The sequence below is a fragment of the Chiloscyllium plagiosum genome, chromosome 29, assembly GCF_004010195.1.
Source record: "Chiloscyllium plagiosum isolate BGI_BamShark_2017 chromosome 29, ASM401019v2, whole genome shotgun sequence".
Taxonomy (NCBI): Eukaryota; Metazoa; Chordata; class Chondrichthyes; order Orectolobiformes; family Hemiscylliidae; genus Chiloscyllium; species Chiloscyllium plagiosum.
The window spans coordinates 24,389,858-24,411,133 of NC_057738.1; the positions used below are offsets into that span (position 1 = coordinate 24,389,858).

General features: G+C 41.0%; 1 protein-coding gene across 3 annotated transcripts in view; it reads right to left on the reverse strand.

The window, feature by feature from the left end:
- The window catches only part of nkd2b (NKD inhibitor of WNT signaling pathway 2b), a 126,734-nt gene that overhangs the window by 46,878 nt on the left and 58,580 nt on the right, over window positions 1-21,276 (reverse strand). Inside the window, exon 1 of one of the 3 annotated variants that reach the window (XM_043719327.1) lies at window positions 11,376-11,463. The exons of the other annotated variants lie outside the window; for them this stretch is intronic. Within the exon in view, the coding sequence (XP_043575262.1) occupies window positions 11,376-11,417 (42 nt within the window). The 5' untranslated portion in view covers window positions 11,418-11,463. Of the gene's footprint in view, window positions 1-11,375; window positions 11,464-21,276 lie in introns of those variants that run through there. 3 annotated transcript variants of the gene reach the window in all.

A 21,276-nucleotide genomic window follows, 5' to 3' on the forward strand; every position in this document is an offset into this window, starting at 1 on the left:
AAGCCAGTTCTGACGACGTTCTCTACAAAATCTAGCTGAGTTTTTGTGTGAACAGTGCAAGCTCTCCTTAGAGTGTTCAAATGATGCACTAGTATGAAGTAGAACATGAAATACAACAATTTCTGATGAATAAGTAACCCAGGGGCAAGGGCATAACATCTCAGCTCCAAAGAATAGAAATCTACATTTATTCATAGATTTCTACAGTATAAGAGACTATCATTCAGCCTGCCGTACAACTGCTGGCTCTTTGAAAGAGCGATATAGTTAGTTCCACTTCATGACAAGTGCAGTCCTATCATTTTTCCTCTTCTAATATTTACATCACTTGAATTTAGCAAGTTACTATTGAAACTGCTTCAAACACCCTTCCTGCAAATTGATTGCAGATCGTCATCACGTTTCTAGGACATCATACATATTCTCAAGAAATTCCAGAGTAATTTACAGACAGGTAGGGCTTTATTGACAGCATAGTGATTTTTTTTTTGATAGCATTGGATAATCGTTAGTGGAGATGAATTCCCTCCCAATTTTCTTCAAAATAGGCTCATGCAATCTTTTACATCGTCCCAAATGGACAGACAGAGCTCTGAATTGTCAACTCAACCAAAAGATGGCAACTAACAGTGCAGCTCTCCCTTCATATATGGCGCAGCGCAGGCCAGATTATGTGTAAGAGGCCTTGGAGTGGAATTTGAAACCCCGACTTTAAGATTCAGGGTTGACTGAAACAAACTGGCAGGTTATAGGCAATCAGCAGCTGGCACTACATCACTCCCCCATTACCATTCCTATTTCCATTGAAGCCTACGGAATTGATCCAGGAAAGTTGCAACACAGGCTGATAGACCCACTCATGCACCATCATCAAATTAGCATCCATGTTTCTGCAACACATTCGCATCTGCATTTCAAGTTGGACAGGCTGGATAGGTTGATATTGTTTTTATTTGCATGTAGGAGATTGAGGGGTGACCTTATAGAGGTTTAAAGTCATAAGGGGGTAGAGAAAGGGTGAATAGCAGGTGTCTTTTCCCTTGCATTGGGGATTTCAAGACCATGAGGCATATTTTTAAGCTGAGAGGAAAAAAATTTAGAAAAAACCTAAGTGGCAACTTTTTTTTTTAACACAGACAATGAGGATGAACTTACAGAAGATGTGGTGGATTCAGGTACAGTTACAACATTTAAAACACATTTGAATAAGAATAAGAATTGTTTGGGATTTCAAGACCATGAGGCATATTATTAAGCTGAGAGGAAAAAAATTTAGAAAAAACCTAAGTGGCAACTTTTTTTTTAACACAGACAATGAGGAATGAACTTACAGAAGATGTGGTGGATTCAGGTACAGTTACAACATTTAAAACACATTTGAATAAGAATAAGAATTGTTTGGAGAGATATGGGCCAAGTGCAGGTAAGTGGGATGAGTTCAGTTTGAGATTGGACTGGCTGGACCAAAGGGTCCGTTTCCATGCTATATGAATCTATAATTATAAGTTACTGAGACCAACATGATCAAGACAAGTTCCCTTAAACAGAGTAGGAAAAGACAGGCATGAAGATACAGGTGTTAAGATTAACATTGACAAAAAACAACATTAAAACAAAGTAATGCCTCTTTTAAATTTTGTTTGTTGTGTGCAGCCTATATTTTTCAACAAGTAACACTTTTCAATGTCTTGCTCTGAGCAGTGTTTGCAATACCTTTCAGACAGGGACAACACAGCTAGCTTTGTAGTAAATTATCTCACCTCAGTATTCCTCAATATCAGTGACCAGGATCCAGCATGTACCATTTAAATTAGGAGATTATAATCTCACACAAATCAAATGTCCAAAAAACTGGATTTGAGTTACATTCGGGAAAGCTTCTGTGCAATGAAGCTTTGAAACCGACTGCTCTGATTTATTTAATACACGCACACACACAAATCAAAAATCAGAAGAAAGAGCTAGTTGACTGTTCCCAAGATCTGTGGAATCATTGCCGATTGCCTTTCAACTCCACCATTTCCAGCCTTTCATGTAGAGTCAGGTTGCAGGGCAGCTGTCATCGCTTGGAGGGGAAGAATAAAGGACCAGGTGACATCAACCCAAACTCTGCAATGACTCCCATTGCCAGCAAACCTCCCCTTTGCATTCCCAAGGAGCCAGTAACACTACAGAGCTTTGTTCAACACTTCCCTTCAGAAAGGTGACCTTTATGAGCTACTCATTTCAGTCAACAGGTCGATAAGGAACATTGTACTAAGTGCACAGGAGTTTCCTAAACAACACAATTTTGTGGATAAAAGTCAATGGGATGGGCAGCAGTGTGAAGAGAGGACCGGAAGTCATTGATCTGATAACAGTACCTCAATGAAAGATAATCTACACTTTAAAAGGTGACCAGTGAGCTCCATTAACACCCTATGTTTTATGTCCAACAAACTGCACATTTGCCATTCATGTTTCCAGATGAAAGATTTTTTTAAAAAACAAGAGTACAAGAGTGGGCCAATTCAGATTTCAAGCTGAAACTTTCAGAACGAAACAAGCATTCCTGTTGAAATATGTCCAAAGACTTCTCAATTTCTTCATAAATTGTTAATGTGCAATTCGCTTTTATTTCTAACAATGAGTCAATGGAAACAAAGAAAAATAATATTTTTTAACCACAGAACAGAATTAGATTATTGCCATATTTTGTAGACAATGGAAAATGGATATGTAATCAGTGTCTTCTCTCCCGCTCGGCTCTGGGGGTCTGACCTTATCTGGCTCCATTCCCAGAGCCATCCAAGTGTAGTATAGCATCTTTTTGGAGATGCTCCCTTCCTAGTGCACTCAGTCTCTACCAAACTTATCCTTGACCCTGGGGAGAATTTCTCTGACACTATTTCAAAAAAAAGGAGGATCTTGTATGTACCATTACTGCACTGAAGAATCAGACTATTTGTATTTTAATCACTGGTGGGGGGCTCAAACTCTCAACCTTTTGACTTAGAGGTGACACTCTAAGTATCACCATTGCATCATCATAGCCTAGACCTTTTATGCCATTACTAATATTAATACCATTCCATTACTTGCCTCAGCTATGCTGCCTTCTGCCCATTCATTCAGTATTTGGTTTCCTTTGGCTGAAAGAAACATGCTTTGGACTCCAGTATCATCTTGCAACTAATTCCATTTCCCTCCTGATCAGTAGTTTAGGTCAAATCCAAAGTGCAAAACTATACATTGCATCCATTACCATGTGCATTCATCTTGCAACTCCACCACAATTACCTGGTTCCCCCCAGACCTTGCTCACACCCATTCAGAAATCTTTACCCACACTTCTAACATCTCTTACATCACCATTCTATGACGTGGAGGTGCAGTGTTGGACTGGGTTGGACAACGTCAAAACTCATATGACACTAGGTTACAGTCCAACAAGTTTATTTGAAAACACTAGCTCTGATCTTCATCAGGTGTAGTGAGAGAGGAGGTATCAGACACAGAATTTAAAAGTAAAAGATTATACAACTGATGCATATGTTTGGTTTATTTAGGTTTGTTCAATGCATTTGCATCAGTTGTATAATCTTTTACTTAGAAATTCTGTGTCTGATGCCTCCTCTCTCACTACACCTGATGAAGGAACAATGCTCCGAAAGCTAGTGTTTTCAAATAAACTTGTTGGACTATGACCTGGTGTCATGTGATTTTTGACCATCATTCTAAAGCTCGAAGGTTGCCCATGTTCCCACTCAGGTCTGGTTATTCAGCGCTGACCTTGTTTATATTTAAAGCTAAGATAAGGTAGATCTTGATCAGTGGTGGAGATCAAGGGTTTTGGAGAAAATGCACAAAGGTGGGCAGTAGGAATGCTGGTTCTACCATTATATTATTGAAAGGCGGAGCAGGCTTGAGAAGCTGAATGTTCCTATTTTGTATGGTCTTATTGGTCCACATTAGCTCAGTTCATCTCAGGACAGTGATTTTAAAATCCTTCTCTCCATCTTTAAATGTGCCCACAGGCTTGCTCTACCATTTAAGTTGTTTCCTCCCTTTGTGTCTTCAGTTAGCCCTATGACTTCTATCTCACCATTGAGGAAACTGCCCTGAATTACCTCAGTCATCCTCCTTGGAAATGCTTCTCAAAATCCCACGCTTCAATCTGAGATAGCTGTACTCCTCCAAATTCTGATCTCTTGCACACTCATTACTGGACCATTGGCAGCCATGCTTTCACTAGAGCAGGCCCTAAATGCTTGAATTCTCTCCCTAAACCTCTCCTGCTGCCACTTCACCTTTGAAATACCCCTTAAAATGCTCTCTTTTTGACTAGGTTTTTGGTCTTCTGTCCAAACATCTCTACACGGCTCAGTGTATTATTATGTTTGATCATTCCCCTGTCTTGGGATGTTTTAATTTGCCAGAGGCATCCTATTGGTTGAAAACTTAGAACAGAAGGGGTGAGGAATGGAGAAATCTCATTTACATTATGCTTATTTAATTCAGGTAATTAAAAAATATATATGGAAACACATTCATTTATGAAATCACATTAAAACAAAGCTCTGTGATTTTGCAATGCATCTTAAAACTGGAAATACAACATTTGATCAGTTGATGTTCCCTAAAGTGAAAGGAAATTAAAATAGCTCAGAGCTTCAGGTTATCTAAAAAGATCACAAAGATTTCAAGATATTTATTACTTCAAAATCCTGAAACCAGTTTATAGTCTGCTCCAGTTTACCAAATAGTTCTAGGTCAAGATGAAAAAAAATGCATTTGTCAGAATACTTTATTGACAAAAATTATTTTATATTAAAGTTACATTTTAAATTTAGTACACAAATTCCACTCAAGATTTGAATCAATGTTTACAAGTAATCAATAAATAAATAAATAAAGCACTTTACACAATCAGTTTCCATCTTTTGACGTATTTGCTATTGAAGGAATCAAGCGAATACACTTAGTCTGTTTCCTTCACAAACAGATGGACCCTTGTAACACCTCACAAACTTTAGTTGCTTTCAAAACAATTGGATACTGATTTGTAAAGGAAATAGCCATACTGCTATTTGGCTTCTTTGGCTGAATAATTGATTTTTGTCATCTCTTCAACTCTAATCACTCCACAAAATAGCTTAGCTTTCAAGTTTTTGCTCTGCTGCAATGAACAAAGGATAGAGTTTTGACCTTTGACCTGGGGCCACATAGACATAAGTTTTGCACTAATTCTCCTTGAATATATCAATTCGAGGCTCGAGTGTAGGAAGCCACCATCTCAGAAGGTAATGCAGCCTGCAGTTCAGGTAATAGCTGAGGTGCCCTCCTTGGTTGAGATTCAACTTATTAAAAACCAGTAAAGTGCCCTCCACAGCCTCGTCACCATTGTGTGAGGGGAGCCGACTGTTGAACCACAGCTGTGGTCAAGCAAGTGAGGAGGATCTCAAAGACCCCCCTGGCCTGCTAATGAGGTAAGTAGCTTCTGAGCAGCTGCTCTCGTCCCCAGCATCTTGCTGGAGGAGTGGGCATTTGGTGCTGAAGGATTTACCTTTAGGTCAACTGTAAACTTTCAGTTGTCCAACGATACTAAGCCTCATTGGCCTTTAACAAGGTCAATTATTTATTACAACCTGCAGGAACATTGGCTGTGGTTGGGATGGTGCTGAACAAATTGTACACCTAGCCTTTGCCATAATTACCCCATATGGGGCTAAGTGCTCTGCACTAAATGACAGGGAAGTGAAGGGAGTGCTGGCAGCAGAAGCTCACCAACTATTTGAAAAGTAGTCTGAAACCAAAGTGTTTTTTAAAATTCATTCATGGGCATCACTGGCTGGACCAGCATTTATTTGCCCATCCCTAATTGACCTGAGGGCAAGTTAAGAGGGCTCTGGAATCACGTCATCCAGATCAGGTAATAATGGAAGATTTCCTTCCTTAAAGAACATTAGTGAACCACATGGTCTTTTACTGATAATCACCAATGGTTATCATCAAACTCTTAATTCCAGATTATTATTGCATTCTAATTCCATCATCGGACATGGTGGGATTTGAACTTAGGTCCCCAGAACATTACCTACATCTCTGGATTAATAGTCCAGTAGTAATACCACTAGGCCTTTGTCTACCATGCCATCTTCTAGAAAGGGGACTGTCTACCCTTCTAGATGGGCACAGAAGAGCAAGCACTACAGCTCGAAAAAGAACCAGAAAATGCATCCTGATCACTAAAACAGACTAGCTGGTCATTTATCTCAATGCTGTATTGCACAAGCTGCCTGTCACATTTCCCAGAGTAGTGCCAACACATAAACAACACTTAATAGCCTATGAAATGTTTTGGGATGTTCAGGGGCAGTGAGAGATAAACAAAAATCCTTTCTCTTCTTTTCCTTTTGTGCAGTTTAAGCCACTATTGCCAATTGTTCTTTCTTTCAAACCAGGAGCTCAGCCTGTGGTTTAATTACAACCTCTGGATCTGAAGCTCTGTTTCCCTTTATTTAAAAAAAAAGGGACGTCTGGCACTCAAACCCTGATATATAAGTAGCTCGTCTCAGCATCCAGCAGCTATTTCCTCCAAATTGAGGGTCTGTCATCTCTCCAAGAAGTTTTACACCAGCCCCAGATGGGAACAGCATTTCCCCATTGGCTGGCGTCCATTTCCCTTCCTCCCACCTCTCTCTCCCGCTTCCCTCCCTTGCCTGCAGTGATCAAAGCCAGGATTTGCTTTCGGTGACTATAGTGTTGGAAATGGAAAAAAAAATAAAATTCGCTTCAAAGTTCAGCCCCATCGCTATTCTCAGTACATTACCTAAACAATCAGCACATCCAACATGTCAAGTCATTCCCACAGAGGAGATCTTGGTGCATTTCCAATTGTATATGCATACCATAACATATATAAAAACATACCGCCAACACAAGTCAAGGCACTGGGCAGCCTTCAAACACTTTTAATCACTGCAACAGCTGGATCAAATCTCAGTGAAGGCAACAAGGTCAGTCTCAGTGGTGTGTAGTGTGCAAAGGCTTTTGGCAGAGCTTCTAAGCTGCTTAGTAGTCAAGGAGCAGCTACATTAAAGCAGCAAACATCAGCAAGGATAACGACTCACTCCCGACACTGACCCCATAACAAAACGCATCTCTTCACTGTTTTAACACAGACCTTTCTTCCCTTCAACTCTATAGTCTCAAGCATTGCCCAAACATGGCAATTTGGATGCTCGTAAAACTTCAGTCATTTCAACCACTGCAGACTAGAGAATGCACATAATTTCGGGTGGAATACTTAAAGAAGAATGGGTATCATTATGGGGTGTCCTGCTCGCTCAAAACTTAATCGAATATAGTCCAATTACAATTAACAAGCAATCAATCAAAACTAACATGGTGGGCAGAAACAACATTCAGAAACATGCATGAGTGTACACACACACACACACACACACACACACACACACACACACACACACACACACACACACACACACACNACACACACACCACACACACACACACACACACACACACACACACACTTCCCCTTCTCAACATTATCTTTATGCAAGTTTTTCTCCATCTAACCTTCTGTGCGGAATGCCAGCCTGTACGAATATTCTTTTTTGCAACCTTTGAGGTTGTTTGTAAATTAAATAAATAAGGCCGGGCTTTGAATTTTATTTCACCATCTTTCATCCACAGGACAGAATGAAATTTATTACTGCAGAACTCGCCCCAAGGGATGTTGTTCAAATTGAAATACAGCAAGGTCACCACAGCACCTCAGTCCATCTGGAAATGTAGTGATGAAATTTCCAAAATTATAGCAGAAAATGGTTGCAAAGACAGCAGTCAAACGGGAGCACCCAGTCACCAATCTTATCCTACAGATTCTCCTCAGTTCAATAAATATGGAACAAAAAGGAATTTAGGTGCAGTTTACACTGAGCCAATAAAGTGGTGGAACAGGGTCTAAGGCCGAATGGCCTCATTATTTTGCTAAATGGTGTCATTATTTGTGTGTTCTTAATGTGCATACAGTACTGTGCAGTTTCCATTATTGTTCAGTAATGAGTCAGATCAGTAACGAGTCTACACTCCTATTTTTAAAAAAGCATTTCATGATCCCAACAGCAATCATACAACACTGAAGATTATTGATCTTGCTTAAGTGGTTCAAGTTGAAATGAAGGATCTCCTCTCTCTCATATTAATTAAAAGATGAAGAAGAAAATCAACTGCTTGAAAAATGGCCTGGTGGCACAGAAATACATTATGGTGGTAAATTACTCAAATTGACAGGTGGAGAAGACATTTCTGTTGTGAGCTATGAATACATGCAAATCTTGGAAAAGGAACACATGTATAACAGGTTTATCCATCATTCAAATGAAGCGTAAAAACTTCTCGTAGTTTTAGATTACTTTTGGAGTTCAAAAAGGAAAAAATTTAAAGTCACCTTATTAAACCAGAAATATTCCACTGCTACAGTTTTCTAAGTACCATGAAAATCCAAAGAATTAGATTGAACAAAATTTCAGGAGGAAAGCAGTGACCTCACTAACAAATCTCTATGAAAAGTTTTGATTCTGCTTTTAAACTTTCAAACCAGAACCTTTGGAATTCTTTCACTACCAATGCCCAATGCTTGTTGTGGAGTCGGCAGGAATGAAGGATTTGGTTTTATTACGTGCACTTATGAAAGGCAAGGCATCGCTAGCAATGCCAACATTTATTACTCATTCCCAACTGCCTGAGAAAATGGTGTACCAACTTCTAGAAACTCTGCAGTCAACATGGTCATGAGGGAACCCCAGGATTGAATTAAGCGGAAATGAAGAAGGTGCAACATATTTCCATGTCAAGATGGCATGTGGCTTTCTGGAGAAATTGCCGGTAGTGGTGTCCCTCCTTTGTACTGGCTATCTTCATCGCAGGTCAAAGTCGAGACTTGCTTCAAAGTATTTTTGATGAGTCGCTGCAGTCCAACTTGTAAAAGGTTGGACAGTACACCCCCTGACTACCAATGGCAGAGGAAGCAATTATTTTAAGATGATGGATGAATTGTAAATAAAGTGTGGCACTTTCTCCCATGGGCAGCACGGTGGCACAGTGGTTAGCACTGCTGCCTCACAGCGCCAGAGGCCCGGGTTCAATTCCCGCCTTAGGCGACTCGCTGTGTGGAGTTTGCACATTCTCCCAGTGTCTGCGTGGGTTTCCTCCAGGTGCTCCAGTTTTCTCCCACAATCCAAAAATGCGCAGGTTAGGTGAATTGGCCATGCTAAATTGCCCGTAGTGTTAGGTGAAGGGGTAAATGTAGGGGAATGGGTCTGGGTGGGTTGCGCTTCGGCGGGTCGGTGTGGACTTGTTGGGCCGAAGGGCTTGTTTCCACACTGTAAGTAATCTAATCTAAGATGGTGTCAAGCTACAAGTATTGTTAGGGCTACACACAGCCTGGTACACTCATTTCCATCTGCAAAACCAGGTCAAGGTGTTAAAGTACACAAGACGGCCATTAACTGATGAAATGAATAGTTGCTAAGAATTGCTTTACAGAGTGGTAAGGATGTGGAACTGCCAAGTACATGAAGTGATTGCAGCAGATGACACTAATTAATTTAAGAGGAAGTTCAGTACATTCTTGAGGGAGAATGGAATCGATGGAAAAGGAGAATTCTAACTGAAGGAGGTGGGGTGGAGTGTAAGCACTGATATGGGATATTTGGAGCCAATGGCGTGTTAAACTGTGCTGTCGGTTCAATGCAAACATTCCATCTATTTCACCTTCTATCATCCTGGCAGCTACATCATGATAGAATGGTGATAGCAATCAATCTCCATCAATTAGTCTACACCAGACCCACACGACACAAGGAAGATTCCAACAGTGGGATCTTTGGGAGCTAAAGATCCAAAGTCACCTATTCGATGCTCTCCAGCATGCTACATTTACCACATGTCATGTCTCAAGTTACACAAATACCATATCCAAAGGTCTTATTTAAATTAATCTAATTCATGCATGAATGAACGAATTCCAATGACTTTCACCATCTCCCTCGGCAACCTGCTCCACAGTAAAGCAAGTTACTTTGAAAGAAAGAGGAACAGGGAATAAACTTGTCAAATCAGTCCAAAAAAACTGTGTGGGAAACAATTTAACAGCTTTAATAGTGTGTTAGCTCCATTTCTGGCCACTGCAGTACATTCCTGCTCTGTGCTTGGCCCATGCACAGAGCTTATGGTACGTGCAGAATGGCTGATAAAGCTTAAAGGGATTTGTTACACATTCCAAGGACCTTCTGAAAAATTCTTGCCCCCATGCTGTGACAAACTCTGGTCACCAGCTGGGCCATAGCCCCAGAGTTACATGTGAGGAGCGTACAAGGGCAACAGCAAATGAGGCACCCTGGAGCTCACTGCCAGTTCCTGTCGGTCAGTTTCTCGATTAGCACATTTTGCATGGCTCGGCATCTGGGGTTTAGCTTTGTATCATTTACACAAGTGGGAAACCCAACAGCAGAAGAGTTAAGTTGGCTTTCTAGGATTTACTATCGTGGAGTGGGGTGGAAAAGAACCATCCGTTCCATGCGTGTTATGAAATAAAGCACTGAGCAGTGCAACAGGCATGCCAAATGTATCTCAGAGCAGCACATTTCTGGCAACAAAAGAGCAAACACGCGATTGGACGTCATTCAGTGAATAAAGGGCTCCAGCCTCCTCCTCTCCCATTTCTCCCATGACAAATGTTCAGCAGCCAAAATTAATCTGTCTCATATGGGCTTTTGCCCAATAACTACCCCTCCCCCCCACCCCCCGAACCCCACTATCAATTTCCAAGCCATGAGGTAAACAAAATCGGAAAATCTCATAGCATTTTGAGCTGACAAGTCACTGAACATCTACTAGATCTCCAGTCTACAAATGGACAAGTTCTAAAATACAATGAGGTTGCCTTGAGGAAAAAAATAGACATGCAAACAAGCACAACTACTGGTACTGGGGATCAATAAAAAGACATTTTCTCTCAAATTTTCGTCACAGCAATTAATGAATATCCATTTAGAGCTGATAGGTACACAATAGTTATGAAACAAACTTCACACACAACAATGACACATTAATCTACATGAAAATAATTTCAGAGCAACTATAATGCCGACCAATACCAGTTGCAAATGATCAGGAAAAGGCTATTCAGTCCCATCTAACTGTTTGGTCACATCATGATTGTTCTCATGAATAGGAAGAGTTTAGACGGATATGAGCCAAATGCTGGCAAATGGGACTAGATTAATTTAGGATATCTGATTGGCATGGACGAGTTGGACCAAATGGTCTATTTCCGTACTGTACAACTCTATGACTATCTGTACCTCAACTCCATTCCGATGGAAAACAGTCCATGTTTCAGGCATCTATTGTGATGTCAATAGCCTTAATGAAATGGAAGCCAAGACTCACTGTGTTTCCATTGGCAGCATACAATAAGTTAGCACTAGACAAGTGTAACAAATTATGCACTGGTTTTGTGATTTGTATTTCGACTGAAACCTACGATGACAGATCGGAGTTGAAATGTTGCTCCTCCAGGTCAGAGTGGAAACATTATAATGTTGACAGAATACCAGAGTGTACTTTCAAAAAAATTAAGAGGAAATAAATGATCTCGCAATTACAGACTGCCTTTCAACATGTTGCTCTTACAGACATGGGAAACTTTTGGAGTATAGTTGCTGTTGTTATATCAAATACGAGCTAGCTTGTGCACAGAAAGCTCACACAAAGTCGCACCAACAAGACAAGCCTCAGGTGACTGTGTGGAGTTTGCACATTCTTCCCTTGTTTGCGTGGGTTTCCTCCCACAGTCCAAAGGTGTGAAAATTAGGTGAATTAGCAATGGGAAATTGCACATAGTGTCCAGGGATGAGCGGGCTAGGTGGATTAGCCATGGGAAGTGTAGGGTTACAGGGAGAGAGTAGGGGCCTTCATCTGGGTGGGATGCTCTTCAGAGTCATGCAGACTCGTTAAGCCATGTGGCCTGTTTCCACACTGTAGGGGATCTATGATTCTATGAAGACATGTCCTTTTACATGATTCACAAGTTCTTAGCGTGCAGCACTGCAAGTACTCAGGAAAGCAAATGAAGAGGGAATGGCCCATAAAGATGGGGAAGACATGCAACAACTGTACAGTGCATTTGTGAGACTGCATCTCGAGTATTGTGTGCAGTTAGGGTATCCATATTTGGCAAGTGATATACTCAGATGGAAAGCAGTTTAAAGAAGGTTCACTAGACTGATTCCATGCAAATTATCATGCAAAAAAGGATCGAGGAGGTTGGACCTATACTCATTGAAGTTTAGAAAAATGAGAAGTGATCTTTTTTAGATTAGATTTCCTACAGTGTGGAAACAGGCCCTTCAGCCCAACTAGTCCACACCGACCCATTTCCCAGTGACTAATGCACCTAACACTATGGGCAATTTGGCCTGGCCAATTCGCCTAACCTACACATCTTTGGACTGTGGGAGGAAACCAGACCACCTGGAAGAAACCCAAGCAGACACGGGGAGAATGTGCATACTCCACACAGACAGTCACCCAAGGCTAGAATCGAACCTGGGTCCCTGGTGCTGTGAATGATAGAGTAGATGTAGAAGGGATATTTCCTCATTGGGGGGAATCTAGGACTAGGGCAATCTTTAAAAATAAGGACTTTCCTATTTAAGAAATGAGGCAGATTTGAGAGGGCAGTTAGTCGTTCAAGTTGTCCTCCACTTGGAGCAGAAGTGATGGAATTAATTCCCCCTCAAATATATTAAATTTTTGATGAAGGCGTCGAAGACTGAGGGTGATAGGCAGGAAAGAATGGAGGCCTCCATCAGATATTAGTGAATGATGGTGCAGGCTAAATGAGTCAAATGGGTTATTCCTGCCAGTTTCTTGTGATCTTATGACTAGCTGAACACTGAAATAGTGAAGTTGACAAATAAATAGAAATCAAGGATTTGTGCAAGTCTACAAGTTGCACAAATGCTAGATGGTGTAAATATATATTATCCAGTCACACACATACACACACTTTAGACCGATAAAGGAAAACTTAGCAACTCAATGGCTGAGATGTGTTCATATGTCATGAATAAGCATTTCCGATTGCTCATGCATCTGTGAACTAAATTGGGCAATCAATCGAACAGTAGAATTTTTGCCACTGTCTCACACGTTTTGCTTGGACAAAAGGGAAAATTGTTCTGGTCTCCATTTGTTGAAAGGGACATTGAGACACCAGAGAAGAGGCAAACTAGATTTACAAGGGCAATACCAGGAGGATGCACGCTTCAAGAAAGGCAGAACAGACAGGATTCTTTCCTGTGAAACCAAGATGTGACCTGACAAAGGTTGACACAGTGGCACAGTGGTTAGCACTGCTGCCTCACAGCACCAGGGACCTGGGTTCAATTCCAACCTCAGATGACTGTCTGTGCAGAGTTGGCACACGCTCCTCGTGACCACATGGGTTTCCTCCATGTGCTCCAGTTTCCTCCCACAGTCCAAAGATGTGCAGGTTAGGTGGATTGGCCATGCTAAATGCAAGGTTATATGGATAGGTAGGGGGGCTGGGTCTGGCTGGGATTCCATGATTCTAGGTCTTTAAATCAAGATAAAGATTTGGTAGGGTAAACATAAAGAGGATGTTCCAACTTCTGAAAGAGACCAAAACTAGTGGCGATAAATATAAAAGACATTACTAAATCCAATAGTGAATCCAAAGAGAACATTGCCAACCAGTGGAAATTCAACATGTGGTGCCAACTGGGCAAATTTCTGCACTGTAAATTCTATGTAAATTAAAATTCAAATACAAAAATCACAACACCAGATTGTGTGTGATTTTTAATTTTGTGCACCCCAATCCATCACCGGCATCTCCAAATCAAAAATTCAAATACGTTGTGAAGTGAAATATTGGCAGCTTTTGACAAAAGGCAAAAAGATGCACTACTCCCATCGCAACAGATTACAGAGAAAATCTAGACATTTTGTAAGGCTGGAAATTGAGTGGCATATTGTGAATTAATTGAACTTATATAATTCCTTCAGGAGAATGATAACTACAGTTCATGGCTTTTCTCCAAGGAACTTTGAAAACACAATCCTGAGATCATCCTGGAATGCAAGCCATCATCATAAAGCCCTCCTCCACACTGGCTTTCAACAATAAGCATCAGGAGTTCATGGATTTCTGTGTCACCAGAATTATCTGTGACTATTTGATCTGTTTCCTCTTCTGCATCTGTCCCTTCTAGTTCATCTTCCATTAACTCTCCCTTCTCTAGCCCAAGCACTGAGCTTGCATTTTTTTTTAATATATGGTTTCTCTCCAACCTTCCTCATGCCATCTCTGAACTCATGTCCATGAGATCCACATCCTGAGGGTGCCTGGGTGATTTGGCAAGTGATGGTGAAAATTTCAAATCAGATGCCAGGAGACAATGGCCTAACTGAGGCTGGTGGGGACAGATGTGAATGGTAAACGGAACCTTTTGGAAGCAGAAAGCTTGAACAGATTTTAATGGAGGCTGCAACAGTCATCTTTATTTCTTCATTCTTTCATGGGCCATTTGTTGCTCATCCCTAACTGCCCATGAACAGAATGGTTCGCAAGGTAATTTCAGAGGGCAATGAAAAGTCAATCAAATTTCTGTGGGTGTAGAGTCACATATAGGCCAGACAAAGTAAAGGTGGCAGATTTCCTCCCTATTGGACATTCGATAAGAAGACGAAGAAAGACAGTTTCGTGGCTTCATTGCTGTGAATGAATGATGGTGTTAGGATCAGAGGGTAGTGTTTGGGCAACATATTAGCTTGTAATGGTTGAGAGGCGGTGAGTTAGAAAGTTGGCTCTCAGTGACACTGCCTGATGTCAGTTTCGTTCAATCAAGCCCTGAGTGCTTATAAATGAGGAGCCTCCATGGGGGTTCAACAACCCCCGGGGCATCCCTAAAGCAAGTCCTATGCCGCTATCTTAGTACACACCAGTCCTCAGTTGGCATCAGGGTGAGGGGTCACCCACAAACCTTCCTACGTTCAACCTAAACTGGTGCAGAGGTGGGAAAGTGGTAGGACTCACCACTTGCCATCTTTATCCCTAATTAAAACCCCCTGCCACCAAAATCACCAGATGGGAGGACATTAAATTCCAACCACGTTCTGAGTTCATGGGTGGAGCTCAAAGCCAGGAGCTAAGAAATGTATAAAATAAGTTGGAGGCGAAAGTTAGAGATCGGCATGAATTTGTAAATGAAAGCATACGTTACATTTGAAATAGTACTTGGGGCAAACTAGTCTCAAAAGGTATTTCAATACCTTTGAAATAGAATTTGCTGTGTTCAGTGCGAGTATGCAAGCAAGAAGGGGAATAAAACTTGGGAAAAATATAATGATCTTCTGTCAGAAGCCTGACTGAATAATGTAGATCTTTATACAGTGAGGACAAATGGTACAACCTCGGGTGACCTCTAGGAAAATATGGAAGAACCAAATAAATCCAAGCTGCTAAAGCCAACCATTTTGCAACACCCCTTTGTCAAGTAGTGATATCAGATAGAGACAGGGTGACCTCAAGCTGTTATTTCTCCATGATCAAATAATTTGAGACACTCAGACATCTAGTCTGGGGTAGAAGGGCCAATGAGGGGAAATGTTCAAAACTCACAGAGTGACAGAAATTAAGTATGACAAACGGGGGAAAGAGAGTAAAGAAAAAGGTGACATTAACATTCGCCAATCTTGCTGAAGTTTCATTAGTTGGGTCTTTCAACATTGTAATCATAGTATAAATTATCCATCATAAGGTACTGCCCTGAATAAAGCCTACACTTTAGAGATTAGAAATGCAGAAGCCCAACATGTTTCATGTCTGTATTCACTCAAATTCAAACACATCCTGAACTGATTTATTTTTCCTTTCTAATTAAGGAAACCTCAGGATTAAGAGTACAGAGCAAAACCCACTTCACTGAGACATATATCTTAGTTAGCGAGTTTTGAGAAGATCTGTAGCTCAGGTTGAGGTTCTGGATGTCAGTTTGCTCGTTAAGCTGGAGGTTCATTTTCATTAAAAACGTTGAAAACGAACCTTCCAGCTCAGCGAGCAAACTTACATCCAGATATTTCTTAGTTAACAAAACCGATACATACAAGTGCCTCTGCTAAAAACACACTTAAAAACAGAGTAAGTAATAAGAATGTGGTGAATTCTTTGCATCATGGAATTGTAAGTGGAAAATTAATGCATCAAAGAAACTCTTAGTTTCAGACCTGGGGAACTCCTATGTAAACAGTGATTGACGTATGTCACAACGTGGGATCTGCAAGGGCTGGATGTACACATTTTCTACAGTGTTTGCTTCATTCCATTTGTTAGTGTGGCAACAACAGTACTAAGATCAGAAATGCAAATGCATATCCTATTATTGTGTGATGAAACACATCAATGTTGCAGCATTGCTACAGGAAACCAAATGCTTGTTGAAACAAAGAGACATTTGATAAAAGAGGAATGTTGTAAAGGGTGACAAGAACTGTCATTTTTTAATTCTCTCAGGATATAGTATTTCAGGCAAGACTGACATTTGTTCCTAATCCCTAGTTGGCTTTGAAGTGATAAGCTGTTTTCTTGAACCACAGCAAAGTCACAGATTTAATATGTGCAGAATGGCCCATCACATCTACACCGGCTCTATTACCTAATGTCAATCATAGAATCATAGAAATCATAGAATGCCTATAGTATGGATGCAGGCCATTCGACCCATTGAGTCCACACCAACTCTCCAAATAGCATCCCACTCAAATCCACTCCCTTACCCTATCTCTGTAACCCTGCGTTTCTGCATTCTGGACACAATGCTAAATTGCCCACTGGCAATCCATCTAACTTGCACATCCTTGGATTGTGGGAGCAAACCAGAGCACCTGCAGGTACACATGCGGAAAGAGGGAGTGTGTGCAATCTCCACACAGTCACCTGCAGGTGGAATTGAACTCAGGTCCCTGATGCTGTGAGGCGGCAATGCTTACCTTTAAGACATCATACTATCAATGTCCTGGATTTTCCCCATCTCCCTGCACACTATCAGTGGGGTTGGTTAGCTCTACTGGGTTCAATTCCTACATTGGCTGAAGTTACCATGAAGGATTTTACTTCTCAGTCACCTCCCTCACACTTGAAGAATGGTGACCTCCAAATTAAACCACCACCAGTTGTCTCTCTCACTCTCTCTCTCTCTCTCTCTCTCTCTCTCTACAAAAGAGAGCAGCCCTGTGGTCTGGTAAGACAATGGAGACTTTGTCATGAATTGAATGGACGGAATAGATAAGGTAAAGGTATTTCTGCTCATAAAAGATGCGAATGAGAGGGTACAGATGTGAAGTGATGTGCAAACCTTTAACTTTATTACTAACCAAATAAAACATCCAATGCCCTCTTCAATTCCTCAATTGAACCTGCCTCCACCACACTTCTGGGTAGTGCATTTCATACCCTAACTACTCGCTGTGTGACAATCTTTTCTCACAGCACTCTTGCTTCATTTGCACATCACTTTACATCTATCAGTCTCATCTTTTATGAGAGGAAACAGCTTTACCTTATCTATTCTGTCCATCCTGTTCATGATTTGGAAAATCTCCATCAGATCTTCTCTCTGCCACCTTGTCCCCAAGCAGAACAGTCCCAATATCTTCGACCTCACAGATGAAGTTTCTCGTACCTGGTACCATTCTAGCAAATCGGTTTGCATTCTCTCCAATGTATTTATATCATTTCTATAATGTATCACCCAGAACTGGACATAATACTCCACCTGAGATCTGACAAATTGTCAGTCATAAGACAAAAGGATCCTTTGGAGTCATAAAGGTCAATAAAGATGCCAGGTTCCCTTCTCTGTATGGCATTAGTAAACCAGGCAGGCTTTTTTTTGGCAACAATTCAGTAGCTTCCTAATCACTTGTACTAATATCAACTTTTAATTTCTAGACCTCTTGAAACAGAATTCAAGTTTTTGGACCACTACAGTGAGATTTCAATCAACATCCTGTCGAGTATTTGCCATTGTTTTACAACAGAGTGAAGACCAACTCCACTCCATCATTAACTCAACCCTCCACCTTCTTAAGGCAACAGGAGATGGACAATGCCCACCATTTAAATGATAAATAAAAAAAACCTACATCCCTTCAGATATTTTGTGATAGCTTCACTTATTAACAGAAAATAACACACCCAACATATCCTTCATTTTCCTTTACAAACACTGCTAAGATTTTCACATTGTGTTCAAATTCCTCCATGCCCTCACCCTTGCCCATCTCTGAAAACCCCCTCCAGCCATACACAATCATCCAAGGACACTGTACTCCTCCACTTGTGCATTGCTGACTTCCTTCACACCTTCAATGGCCTGGGACCCAAGCTTTAGAATTCTTCCTTAAACCATTGCACTTCCTTTCCATTGCTCCTTAAAATCTACCTCTTTGACTAAGCTTCTTGTCATTCATTTGGGATGAGTTACGACACCAAAAGCTAAATATAAATAAAATAAAACATAAAAAAACTTTGTTGCATTTATTAAAGTTACACTAGCTTCAAAAAAGTTACACATATTGATTCCCCAGAATGTAAGAGAACTACTTTATTCAAAGCAGAGTTACATCAATACCTAAATGAATACCTTAATCTGAGCAACCAACAGCAAGTCTACCACAAGCTGACTAATACGGTTTTAAACAAACTGCCCAGTTCATTGATAAACCTCCTAAAATCATCCCCTACATTGTTCAGTATATTTTTAGATTACATTACAGTGTGGAAACAGGCCCTTTGGCCCAACAAGTCCACACCGACCCGCCGAAGCGCAACCCACCCATACCCCTACATTTACCCCTTACCTAACACTACGGGCAACTTAGCATGGCCAATTCACCAAACCTGCACATCTTTGGACTATGGGAGGAAACCGGAGCACCCGGAGGAAACCCACGCAGATACAGGGAGAACGTGCAAACTCCACACAGTCAGTCGCCTGAGGTGGGAATTGAACCCGGGTCTCTGGTGCTGTGAGACAGCAGTGCTAACCACTGTGCCACCGTGCCGCCCAAACGAGAAGATGAAATATTGTGCAGTTATTTTAGAAGTTGCTTCTGGTTCAGTCTCAATCTCATCTGATTTATCCATTACTAATTTGTCTATAATATTTGCTTAGATTGCTGTTCTGTCTTGTCATCTGCAAGTGAAGGAATACTTAATTGACCATTTTTGCCAATACAACTTTTAGAAAAAGGCGTGGATTGGGTGAATTAAAAGTTTTAAAAAGGAGCTAAGGGGCAACTTTCTCACGCAGAGGGCGGTGCGTGTATGGAACGACAAGTGATGGAGGCTGGTAAAATAGCAACATTTAAAAGGCATCTGGATGGTATATGAATAGGAAGGGTTTAGAGCTATAGGGGCCAAATGCTGGCAAATGGGATGAGATTAGGTTAGGATATCTGGTCAGCATGGACGAGTTGGACCAAAAGGTCTTTTTCCGTGTTCTATATCTCTATGACTCTATGACTATGCACCTAGTAAATCACAATATAAACCAGAAACTGAGGGAAGAAGAACAAAGATTTCAAAGAGAACTGGTTATTTATATTTGTACTCTCCCACAGCTCGCACTTCACAAGCAGAAAGTCCTGACATAGTTCATTTACTCAGATAGATGGTACAGGCTCTGAAGCATATAATATTCATGTTCTAAAATCATGGGGGTAGATCAAGAGTACTTTAGGGATTGGTACATGAATTGAAATGTACTCACTTAATCACTTAGCTGCAACTGTTCCTAGTTTTTGATTTCACAGTCTGATAAACACCACAGCACAACAGGTCACAAAAAGACTTGTCTGTCATCATTTCCATCCCGATTATGAATATCAAACCTTAGATCAGACTTTTCACACACACTCACTCTTCCATGTCCTTTCCCCCATATGTAGCAATTTTTACTGCTTGTACAGATGAGTCAACCAGACTTGCATTTATAGAGTACCTTTCCACATCTTGGGCACACCCAAAGTACTTCACAGTCAATGACTACAATTCAAAGTACAGGAACACTAAGTTCAGAAATGCAGACATAAATTTCTGTACAGAAACTCCCATAAAGACAGTGAGATAACAAGCGAATAATTGGTTTATTTTTATTTAGTGGTATTAACCAAGGTGATCATTGAAAATTGCAATAGTCTTCAAAACAATGAGATTGCTAACACTCACTCAAGGAGCAGAGAGGTGTCGTCAGTAAAACACCACCTCTGACAGTATAGCATTCCTTCATCATGAAACTAGAGTGCTGGCTTGGAGGTGGTCATGACTCAGGAATTGAATTCAAATTGTGGTGCAGGCTCGAAGGGCAGAATGGCCTACTCCTGCACTTATTGTCTATTGTCAAAGTTCTGACTAGAGAGCAAGAGTGCAGCCATTAAACCTATTTGTTAATCTAATTTTAAAACAATGTAAGCTACATGTAAAGCTGAAAGAAATTGTTCATGAGATGTGGGCATTCATCGCTCGCTGGACCAGTATTGGCTGCCCAACCCCAATTGCCATTGAGAAGATGGTGGCATAGAACCTTCTTGAACTGCTGCAGTTCTTAGGGTGCAGATATACGCATGGTGCAGTCCGAAACAGACTACCAGGATTTTGACCCAGCAACAGTGCATAGCTTGCATTTCAGAGGGCAACTTGAATGTGACAATCCCATTTATCTGCTGCCCTGTCCATTCATGTGGTGGGTCCTGTGAAGGACTCTAGGTAATCTGCCGCTTTGCTGCAGTGTACCTTGTCGGTGGTACACATTACTGCCACAGCTGGTGATGAAAGAAACCTACGTTGAAGATGGGGATGAGATGCCAGTCAAGTGGATTCCTTTATTCTTAACTGTGTCTCAGTAAAATATCCTCCTCTGCATTGTCTCTCCCCAATTTTCTTCCTGCTCTTCCTAAGGGCAGTTCCTCAGTCACCTTCCAGTTTCTCACCCTGTGGGCATTATTCAGCTTTTAGCTTTAACAACTTATGGCAGAGTATGAAATGTTGAGGGAGAAAGACCTCAAAGTTGACTTTGACCCTGTCCTTCATCAAATATCCTCACTTCCATCAACAGCAATTAAGACCAGGAGTGTGAGTTACATCTCCCCAACAAACAGACTTCCATTCAAACAGCT